This window comes from Heteronotia binoei, chromosome 5, assembly GCF_032191835.1.
Source record: "Heteronotia binoei isolate CCM8104 ecotype False Entrance Well chromosome 5, APGP_CSIRO_Hbin_v1, whole genome shotgun sequence".
Classification (NCBI taxonomy): domain Eukaryota; kingdom Metazoa; phylum Chordata; class Lepidosauria; order Squamata; family Gekkonidae; genus Heteronotia; species Heteronotia binoei.
In genome coordinates, this window is record NC_083227.1 from 984,003 (window position 1) to 995,488 (window position 11,486).

Below are 11,486 nucleotides of genomic sequence, written 5' to 3' on the forward strand. Positions count from 1 at the left end.
GTGAAAGAGCCACATGTGGCTCCCGAGCCACAGTTTGGCCATCCCTGCTCTATGGCATGATACCCCACTGAAACCCCTCCCTTCCCCAAACCCCACCCTCATCAGGCTCCACCCCCAAAGCCTCTAGGTATTTCTTAACCTGGAGCTGGCAACCCTCATTTTCTCCCCAGGGAGCACATCACAGGCCTGGTCAGCTATTTGTCAACAAAACAGCATGGGGGGGGAGGGTTAAGCTCCGCCTCTCCCATACTGCAGCCCCAATCTGAATTCAAGCCCCTGCCAGCATGCTAAAGGTAAAGGTACTCCCCTGTGCAAGCACCAGTCACTGTGAGGTGCGCCGAGGAAGGAGACGAGGAGGAGGAGGAGAGCCGCGCGCCGCGTGCCGGTGCCTGGGGTGGGGTGGGGGGGTGGGGAGCCGTCCAGGCAGCAGCGCCGCCTTCCCGCGCTCCACCGCACGTGGCTCGAGCGGCTCCGTCGGGCGGCCGAGGAGGGGCTGGGGTGTCGGGGGCTGGAGCTGCCCTTGCCGCCGCGCCGCGCTCGGGGGAGCAGGCCGGAAGCAGCCGCCGGAGAGGCTCGGAGTCTCCAGGCCAGGCCGCCTTCTCCTCTTCCTCCCTGGGCCCAGTTGCCCTGTTTCAAGGGTGGAAGGGAATGGAACGAGGAGCTCCGACGTGCGTGCGCCAGCACCTCCCCGCCACACCCCCTTCCTCCTCCGCCGTGCGCGTGCGCTCCCCCTCGCTGTCGGGCGCCTCCATTCTTTTTCTCCCCCCCCTCGCAGCGCAGAGAAACACGGCCATTGTTTGGGGGCCCCCATGCCAATGCGGGGACCCCCAGACCTGGGGCGATCCGCCCTCCCCGCCCCCCCCCTCCCCACGCTACTGCTCTTGGCCTGTGGCTCTTGGCCTGGGGGCTCCCTAAGGACCAGGAACCCAGATCCCTGGTTTCCTTGTTCTCCCCATAAGGTAAGGTAAGGTAAGGTAAGTTGACCCTCCAGAAGGGGAGCCACTTAAACAGACAGCATTTAAAGAGGACTGTATATCTTTATGCCAATTTGCCCATATCTTAATTTAGTGAGAGGACTTTTAAAAGTGCAGTGTCCTTTTACTTCTCCTGATTTGGGTGGCTTGGATTTCTTGCGGTTAGGGTGAAGGGTTTTTTTGGGGGGGAGGGGTTGGCAAAGTTCCTGTATTGTTAAAAGTTAATTTTTTACTGTTCTAAAAGTATTCAGTGTTTGATTTGTTGCTGCTGTGTTGTGCTGCTGCTGTTACTCTTTTCTTTGGGTTCTTGGGGGGGGGGGTGCTGTTTGGCCTAATTTCCATTGTTTAAAAGGACACTTTTGTCCCCCTTTTCCTGGTTCTGGTTTTAGGGGGGGGGGTGTTGTTGACTTATTTGGCCTGAGCTTTCTTGTTGGTGAAAAGGCCACTTTTTTAACACTTGGCCTTTTGTGATTCTGCTGGTTTTGTTTTGGTTTTTTTTAATTGCCTCTGGTTGGTGTGGGGGTTGGTGAGGGTGTGTGTGGGCTGGGTCACTTTCTTGTTTTTATAGAGTAGATTGTGTGTTCTGTGGCAGGGAAGCTGGCACCTGGGTGAGAGACCCAGAACCAGCAGGTTTGTTGTGGTTGGCCAGCTCTCCCCGTGTTGTTTGGGGCAGGGCTGGAGAGCTGGCATCTGTAGATTGTGTGTTCTGTGGCAGGGAAGCTGGCACCTGGGTGAGAGACCCAGAACCAGCAGGTTTGTTGTGGTTGGCCAGCTCTCCCCGTGTTGTTTGGGGCAGGGCTGGAGAGCTGGCATCTGGGTTTGCTGCAGCCAGGTCTGCAGAGCAGACCTTGAGCAGATTGTGTTTGGTGTGGCAGTGACGTTGGCAACTGGGTTTTATATTGCTTCCAGGCCTGCCCTGCAGGGTTCATAGAGTAGATATAGGGATGTAGTGCATTTGGGTCCTATAGAGATTCTCTGATGTGAAGTTAGGTTTGGCTTTGGGTGCCCCAGGAATTGGACCCCCTGGTCCAATTTTTTTTGGCCTTGTGGGTTTTGTGTGGGACAGTGCCCTGAAGCTGCACAGCAGTTTGGGGGGCTCTCCTCAAAACCCCCTGCTCCCCAGAGCCACTTTTCCCACGACAATTACAGTGAGGAAGTGGCTAATTGGGCTTTCCCCATCATTGTTAGCAATGGGCCTTTTGGGGAGCCCAAAGATAGGGACCCCCTGGCCCAATATTTTTGGGACTTGGGGGGGTTGGAAGGGAGAGTCCCCTGCAGGTCCCCTGCAAATTTGGGGGCTCTCCCTCAACCCCCCTGCCCCCCAGTAGCCTCTAATTATGCCCTATGTTGCCATTGATTTCAAAGGCCCTTAGGGTATAATGATGGAATAGGGGCACCCTCTTTGGGTGCCCCTGGAATGGGATCCCCTGGCCCAATCTTTTTGGAACTTGGGGGGGTTGGAGGGGAGCGTCCCCTACAGGTCCCCTGCAAATTTGGGGGCTCTATCTCAAACCCCCTCCCCTCCATGTGGCTTCAAATATACCCTATTTGCCATTGATTTCAATGGCCCATAGGGTATAATAGGGCCATATATTCGGTAATAGCCGTGCATCTACCGTATATGCGGCTATTCTGAATGCAGTATTCAGGAGTATACGGGGATTCCGATTCCCCCCCCCCCCCCCCCCGTATACTTCCGAATCCGTGTCAATCCAATTTTTTTTTTTTTTGCACATCCCTAGTCCCATGCTCTTTAACTTGTTCATAAATGATTTAGAGTTGGAAGTGAGCAGTGAAGTGGCCAAGTTTGCGTATGACACTAAATTTTTCAGGGTGGTGAGAACCAGAGAGGATTGTGAGGAACTCCAAAGGGATCTGTTGAGGCTGGGTGAGTGGGCGTCAACGTGGCAGATGCGGTTCAATGTGGCCAAGTGCAAAGTAATGCACATTGGGGCCAAGAATCCCAGCTACCAATACAAGTTGATGGGGTGTGAACTGGCAGAGACTGACCAAGAGAGAGATCTCGGGGTCGTGGTAGATAACTCACTGAAAATGTCAAGACAGTGTGCGTTTGCAATAAAAAAGGCCAACGCCATGCTGGGAATTATTAGGAAGGGAATTGAAAACAAATCAGCCAGTATCATAATGCCCCTGTATAAATCGATGGTGCGGTCTCATTTGGAGTACTGTGTGCAGTTCTGGTCGCCGCACCTCAAAAAGGATATTATAGCATTGGAGAAAGTCCAGAAAAGGGCAACTAGAATGATTAAAGGGCTAGAACACTTTCCCTATGACGAAAGGTTGAAACGCTTGGGACTCTTTAGCTTGGAGAAACGTCGACTGCGGGGTGACATGATAGAGGTTTACAAGATAATGCATGGGATGGAGAAAGTAGAGAAAGAAGTACTTTTCTCCCTTTCTCACAATACAAGAACTCGTGGGCATTCGATGAAATTGCTGAGCAGCCAGGTTAAAACGGATAAAAGGAAGTCCTTCTTCACCCAAAGGGTGATTAACATGTGGAATTCACTGCCACAGGAGGTGGTGGCGGCCACAAGCATAGCTACCTTCAAGAGGGGTTTAGATAAAAATATGGAGCAGAGGTCCATCAGTGGCTATTAGCCACAGTGTGTGTGTATATATAAAAATTTTTGCCACTGTGTGACACAGAGTGTTGGACTGGATGGGCCATTGGCCTGATCCAACATGGCTTCTCTTATGTTCTTATGAACAGCTACTATGTGGCAGCTCAGCTACGTAATGTTTTGCTTTATGCTAGGAAGGAATGTCATCTGCCCTGGATTCAAATTGGATCCGCCAGTATCCATCCTCTACGTCTTAGAGAATTCCTCTGGAATTCTAGGGCTGATAGAAGCAAAGAATTGTTAACTAACCCTTTTTTAGGTTGTACTTTGAAAACATGGGACAAGTTTAGAACATCTGTGGTTCAGCCTTCCACTTCGGTTATGTCCTTCTTGGGCCAACCTTGGTTTCCTCTGGGAACTTCTGAAGGGAGTTTTAAAACTTGGAGACAGCTAAATATCTTAAGAATTGCTGATGTCAGTTCCAAAGGAAAATTGCTCACCCGATGTCAGTTAGAATCCAAATATAAGACCAATATCCCTTGGTATGAATACCATCAACTCCACGACACATTAAATAAGGTGATTCCTGTCATGATACCTACAGACCAATTGAATATTTTTGAAAAATTAATTCTTAATGAAAACGCGACTATGAGAGGTGTGATTTCAAAAATTTATAATTTATTAAATCAAAAAATTTGGTCACAGAAGTCAACTCAACAAAATGCGTGGAGCAAAGATTGCTCTCTTAAATTGTCAGAAGAGCAATGGTCTAAGGTATGGTCATCTCCATTGGGTAGGTCACGGTGTACAAATTTCAAACTCCAACAGTATAAACTATCTTCACGATGGTACCTGACCCCCCTGTCTCTGAGCCATGCGACAAAAGGCCTCACTCCTCTCTGCTGGAAAGGGTGTGGAGAAGTTGCATCTTTCTTCCACTGTTGGTGGTCATGCCCAAAAGTACAGTCCTTTTGGAATGCCATGATAAATAAAATTGAAGACATTACTAATGAATCCGTTCCTCGCACTCCTGAGTCTATCTTGCTTAACGTTTGGCCGGATAACAATTACACCAAACAGAAACAGGAACTTATTTCTCTCTTGATTTTGGCAGGGAAAACCTTGTGAGCAAAATGTTGGAAAGCGGCGAGACTTTCCTCACTGACCCTATGGTACCAGAAAGTGTGGGATATAATTATACAGGACAAAATTGCTTCGCAACTCATTTTTAGCAACAATCCTAAAGCAGGAGAAAACTTTAGTAAAAGATGGTTTATTTTTTTTTTGACTACGTAAATGCCAACTCATCGGAAAAAAATCAAATGCCGAAAAAGTATTTAAACTTTATATTGCTTTAAATAGTATGATTTATCTGCGACAGGGCCTCCAGTCTTGGCTGTGGGTATTGGAGTAGCAGGTTAAATGGAATTTTTTCTTTCTTTCTTTTTCCCCTCTTTCTTTCTCTCCTTAATAGTGCGGGAAAATTGTTGTTTTATTTGTCTATATTGTATTGATGTTTGAAACTATGCTATGTTTGTTTTGGAAAACTGTAGAAATATTGGAAAAAATAAAAAATTTTGAGTTTAAAAAAAAACAACGTGTTGTTGTTGTTGTTGTTGTTTTGTCACCAGGGTTGCTGCCTGCTCCTTCAAACAGAAGTTTGTATTCTGGGTAGCAATCGGCTACTGCTTTTTGTCAAGGTGCAGAAGTTTCTCGTGGAGCCATATATTAGAATGTTGCAGGTCCTCTACAGTTTCGTGTGCCTTAGACGCCATTTCAAACGCAGAGTCAGCCGTTTGAGAGACCGCCAAAATGGTTTCGTTGAGTTTTTTTTAACTCCGACTGAATAGGGGCAATGGCTTTAGAAATCTTGTCGCCCAATGTCTCTTCCAAACGGTCCATTACTTCATGGAACGTTTGAGTAGTTAAAAGAGGGCTTTCGGCAGGGTTGGGGGGGGCCTCTGATGCCATTGACTGTGGCGCTGCGGGTTGAGGGGAAGAGTCCGACACGTCCGAGCTTACCAGCGGGAAGGTAAGGGTCCTTTGGTCTTTTAAGGAGACTCTAGCTGCTGCCTTGGGTCCCCTGGTATCTTTCTTGCCCATGCCCAGGCGTTTGTGTTGAGTGTGAAGGGAGCGGGATCGCGTTAGCGGGACTGGTCGTCGGGAGGGAATTCCTTAAGCGTCCGCCATGCTCCGCGTCGCCCCGCCCTCCCGGCTACTGCTTTGACTTGCTCGTAGTCATCTGCTCTGGCCAGCTGAGCCAGGCCCTCTGGAAAAATACAAAAAAAATAAATTGGAAAAAATAAAAAATTTTGAGTTTTAAAAAAAAAACACGTGTTGTTGTTGTTGTTGTTTTGTCACCAGGGTTGCTGCCTGCTCCTTCGAACAGATGTTTGTATTCTGCGTAGTAATCGGCTACTGCTTTGACTTGCTCGTAGTCATCCGCTCTGGCCAGCTGAGCCAGGCCCTCTGGATAGAGCTTCCCACAGTGGGGGAACAGCTTGGCCCGATCCTCCTTGGAGAGTTCTGTGCCAAAGGAGTTGATGGTGAGAATGAAGGCCCTCCGGTCAGCTTCGAACTCCAGGATGGGGCACATGGCATCAGCGGTCGTGCCTCCCAGGATCTTGCAAAACTTGTAGAAGGACTCAAGGTAGGCCTTGTACAGCGCATTACGAATAATTTCGATGTTCATCTCATCAAGGTCTTGCTCTGAGATGCAATCCTGGAAAAAGGCAGCCAGGGGTGTGTCTACCAGGATGGCATTGTACAGCTCTGCCGGAGTCTGGGCAATGTTCACTGCCTCCATCTGCTCGAAGCTTCCCAGGGGGTGGCATTTGGGCACCAACTGGGCAATGGAGCGCTGGTGCAGAGTCCCGGTGATGAGCAGGATCACGTTGTCAATCATGTAGCTGTACGTGATGAAGTCCAAAAAGCTGGCCAGGGGTTCATAGGCATGATTTCTCATATGGCGGAACTCTACCACCATCTTCTCCTTCAGCTTGTCATCAATGAGGGACACGGGGAGAGGGGAGGCTTCGTTTGCCAGGACGTTCCCATAGTCTGTGCTCTGGAGATGGAGCTTCAAATCTTCCAGGCTCTCGCACTGCACCAGGTTGACGTAATCGGACTGGCTCAGCACCCCTGCCTTGAAACCCCGCACCAGGCCCTCCAGGTAGCCACTGTCGACGTTGAAATAGAGCTCAGGGAACGACGACAACATGGTGAGGCCGAGAACTCAGAAGGAGCAGCGGCTACAGAGGCGGACGTCTGGTTCTACCGGTAACTCTACGATGTAATTTTTTTGATCTGGAGCTTTATCTGTTGCCAGAAGTTTGCAATGTATTTGAAGAAGAAGAAGATGATATTGGATTTATATCCCGCCCTCCACTCCGAAGTGTCTTATTTCCACCAGCTGTTGATAAAGTCAGCCTGGTCCCCGCATAATTTTGGGCCTAGCTGGGCGCAAAGTTGTTGTGTTGCATTGTTGTTAAAAATTCCGTGAGCGAGGGGGGGGGAGGGCAGGGGCTGGGGGGTAGAAATGGAGGAAGCAGGGGATGGAGACTGGGAGGGAGGTGAGCAATTGAGGTGAGATTGGGTGGGTAGTTCCCACCCCCGATTCATTTCCTACCGCAGGGAGGGGAAGATGGAGGCAGGACGGAGGGAGATTGGAAGGGAGGGTGGCGAATAAGGCAGGAGGGGTGAGCTTGGGCAGATGGAACAAGGTTAGAGCTGAGGAGGGAGGGTAGGATGAAAGAAGGGGGTACAAGCGGTGGAAGGTTGGGAGAAAACCCAGCACTGGGGCCTCGGCACCCCCCGCTGGCAGCGGCATGCCACACATTCCCTGTCCTGCCAGCCCCATCACCGCTGAAAGGAGGAACCGCGCAGCCGACGGAAGAGAGTGCTGAGCAGGCTCTGGCCGAGCGGCACCAACGCAGTGTAGAGGCGTTCTCCCTGAGCAGTGCTGAGGCCCTGCTCGGCTGCCCTTGCCGTTAAGGTGAGAGCACTCGAACGGGGTGCCTTCTTTTCCTTGTGTGGGAAGCCTGCATCAGAGAAGCCTCCTCCCAACGCCCTGCCTGATTGCTCTCGCTTCGAACGCCCCCTCTCCACTCGCATTGTCCCTCAGGTTAATGTTTTCTTGGCTCAGAGGAACTCCCCCAATCCCTCAGAGCCCAGAAACAGCGGAGCTTCCCTTCCCCAGCATCCTCCGAGGACGCTGGGGAAGCGAAGCTCCAAGTGCCAGCGCAATGACGTCACCTCTGAGTGACAGCGTCACGACGGGTGCACACAAAATCTTTTCTTCTGGGGGGGGGGTGCACATTGGGATTCTGCCTCGCGCAGCAGAACCCCACATGCCAGGCCTACTCTTGCTTCAAATATCAGAGTACCCGAGCGAGGTCCTTCAAGACCAGGGGCCTTGTCCGAGCGGGGCTTCCTCATGTGGTGAAGAAGGGACACCACTCTGGTGAGAGAAGCCAGCCAGGGCATCCAGGCCTGTAGCTACGGGGGGGGGGCCCTGGGGGAGGGTACGGCCAATCTATCAAACCCCCCCTTCCCTCTGTAGGGCCCAGCCATTGGAGGGCCACCAGAGCTGCTCCTGCTCAGCGGAGGTGGCTTTGCATGGAGGTTTCCTCAAGAGAAGCCCTCCATGCGTGAGTGGAGTTTGCACGGAGGTTTCCTCAAAAGGAGCCCTCCAAGCTTGAGTGGAGATTGCACGGAGGTTTCCTCAAAAGAAGACCTCCATGAGGGAGTGGAGATTGCACGGAGGTTTCCTCAAAAGGAGAACTCCATGAGGGAGTGGAGTTTGCAAGAAGGTTTCCTCAAAAGGAGCCCTCCATCCTTGAGTGGAGTTTGCATGGAGGTTTCCTCAAAAGGAGACTTCCATGAGGGAGTGGAGTTTGCACAGAGGTTTCCTCAAGAGGAGCGCTCCATGCTTGAGTGGAGATTGCACGGAGGTTTCCTCAAAAGGAGACCTCCATGAGGGAGTGGAGATTGCACGGAGGTTTCCTCAAAAGGAGACCTCCATGAGGCAGTGGAGTTTGCAAGAAGGTTTCCTCAAAAGGAGCCCTCCATGCTTGAGTGGAGATTGCACGGAGGTTTCCTCAAAAGGAGACTTCCATGAGGGAGTGGAGTTTGCACAGAGGGTTCTTCAAGAGGAGCTCTCCGTGCAAACGGGGCCAGCGGGAGGAGAGAGTGCCCTGCCCATCTTCTCTCCTTTTTGAGGCTAGAGGCGCCAGGCGGGGCATCAGTGTCGCTTCTCCTAGCCCACCTTCCCATATGGGAAGCTTGGCTTGGAGAAGCCAGCTTGATGCCCCACCCAGCTGCTCTCGCCTCGGACGAGCGAGCAGATGGGTGGGGTGCCCTCTTCTCCGAGCCCGGTTTCCACACAAGGGAAGCCGAACTAGGAGAAGCTGCCCCGATGCCCCACCCGGCTGCTCTCTCTTCAAAGGGGAGAGGCCCGAGCGGGGCCCCCGCTTCTTGTCGTGAGGAAACCCGAGCTTGGATGAGGTGCCCTGGCAGCCTGCCCAGCAGCTTTCGCCATGCGAGAGCAACCACACGGGTCTTTGGGGTGCCTAGTCCGAGCTGGGCGTCCCTCGCGACAAGAAGAGGAGGCCCCACTCTGGTGCTCTCCCCTTCGAAGCGAGGACAATTGGGTGTGGCGTTGGGGGGAGGCTTCTCTGATCCCGGCTTCCGACCCAAGGACAAGAAGGGCCCCCCGTCAACTGCTCTCTCCTTCAAGGGGAGAGCAGCCAGCAGGGGCATCAGCATGGCTCAGCGGAGGCCTCCACCTGCAGAGGCCCGCCTGGTCCAGAGGCCCCCCAGCTGTCCCTTCACGCCGCTGCGCCGGTCCTCCTCCAGCGGTGTGGGGCTTGGCGGACAGGGGGTGGCATGCCGTTGCCAGCGGGGGGTTCACCGAGGCTCCAGCGCTGTGTCTCCTCCCAACCTTCCCTCCCAACCAACCTCCCCTTGTACTCCCTTCTTCCTTCCCACCTCCCTCCTCATCTCCAACCCGTCCTATCCACGCAAACTCACTCCTCCTACCTTATTTGCCTCTCTCCCTCCCAATCTCCATCCTATCCTACCTCCATCTTCCTTTTCACCCTCATCGGTAGGAAGTGAGTGGGGAGTGGGAGCCTGGGGAGGAGGGTGGGATGGAAGAAGGGGTGGGATGGAAGAAGTGGTGGGAGAGTGGGAGGGAGGGAGGATATAGGGATTTCATGGGTAGGGAAAATCCCCCTCGCTTCACGGCAGCGGCGCCACTTTAGATCTTCTTCTGCCGCAGATCTTTTTGACTGTGTTCCACAGCCGGACATGCCATGGCTTCTTCTGCACCTGCAAATAATAATATACTATGAATATAAACTGTGTGACACTATCTGAAATGTCAGGGAGATGGGGGTGGGAGAGGTTTTGTTTCCATCTACTTATTGGCTAGGAGTCCTGAAAAAAGTACAGCAGCAGCAGCAGCAATATAGCCTTCTGGTTGTTCTAAAACAGGGGTGTCAAACATGCAGTTTGAGGGCCAAATCCTATCAGGCCCCCGAGCAACTGGCTGTCATCTACTTCCTTCTCCCTCTCTCTTGCTTCCTTCTGCATTACAGCTTGCTTTGCCAGGCTCCCTCAATTGCACAGGAGCTACAGCGCGAAGCCTCTATTTTCTCCATTGGCTGAGGCTCCTACCTTGTGGAGGAATGGTTTTAGGCGCCAATGCGTTAGTCTTTTATTGCTATTAGGAATAATGTTGTAAGCCGCCATGAGCCTGCCTCGGCGCGGAGGGCGGGGTATAAATTTAATAATCTTAAACTTAATAGATTCTGTATTGTGAGATGTATTATTAAATGCTTGTATGTTTGTAGGAGCCAGAAAACAGCTAACTGTAACTGCTCTAAGTTATTTTATATTTCCAGCAACTTTAACTATGCCAATTTTCTGAGCTATATTTTAAGACAGAGAATGCTTACAAGGGTGTGTGGGAAAGGGGGAGGGACAATGGCTCAGTGGTAGAGCATCTGCTTGGGAAGCAGAAGGTCCCAGGTTCAATCCCCGGCATCTCCAAAAAAGGGTCCAGGCAAATAGGTGTGAAAAACCTCAGCTTGAGACCCTGGAGAGCCGCTGCCCGTCTGAGAAGACAATACTGACTTTGATGGACCAAAGGTCTGATTCGGTATAAGGCAGCTTCATATGAATATGAATAGTCATATGAATGAATATAAAAAATGTGTGTGTGTGTACCATAAATATCATATAGTAGGTGATATTTCCACCTCTCCGCAGCCCATGGCCCAAAGCTTTGCTGTAGGATCTCATAGAATCCCTTCTTAGTGGCTTTCACTTATAAATTTCCACAAAGTCTCTATAAGATGCACTTGCAGTTTTGTCGAGAGGATGCTGCCACTCTTGCTCAAGCAATCTCAGCTCCAGTTTCATGCACTGTAGCTCCGGGGTGTACCATGGAGCCAGTTTGACGTGGGGGCAGAGAGGGTGCTGGGGTGGGGGGTGGGGCAGATATTGTCAATGGCTTTGGAAAGTTGGCTATGCCAGTCTCCCACCTGAGAAGAGGTAGTCTCATCAGCCTGGATATCGAAGTCCCCCAAGATTAGCAATTTACAGTATTCCAGTGGCCAGCTGGTGGCAGCCTCCAACGGGCCCGAAAGGGTATCTGCCAGTGTGTTAGCTGGTCAGTACAGCAGCCAAATAGCCATGTTCTCCTTTGCATCCCATGCCAGGCCCACACAGTCAGTGTCCCAAAAGTTCCTACCCTACCACAATTTCTGTTAGTCTTCATGGTGCTATTAGACTCTTGTTCTTTTCTAGCGGTACAGAAGAAGAAGAGTTGGTTTTTATACCCCGCTTTTCTCTCCCTTAAAAAGCTTCAAGGTAGCTTACAATCACCTCCCTTTTCTTCCTCACATCAGGCACCTTGTGA

At 51.4% G+C, this 11,486-nt stretch overlaps 2 protein-coding genes across 2 annotated transcripts in view; both read right to left on the reverse strand.

The window, feature by feature from the left end:
* The window catches only part of LOC132571144 (zinc finger protein 208-like), a 197,881-nt gene that overhangs the window by 119,764 nt on the left and 66,631 nt on the right, over positions 1 to 11,486 (reverse strand). The gene's annotated exons all lie outside the window — the stretch shown is intronic.
* Positions 5,919 to 6,820, reverse strand: LOC132571404 (V-type proton ATPase subunit d 1-like; the record flags this gene model as incomplete). The annotated part of the gene is made up of 1 exon (XM_060238199.1): positions 5,919 to 6,820. A coding segment is annotated over exon 1 (864 nt), but the record flags the coding sequence as incomplete, so codon positions are not given.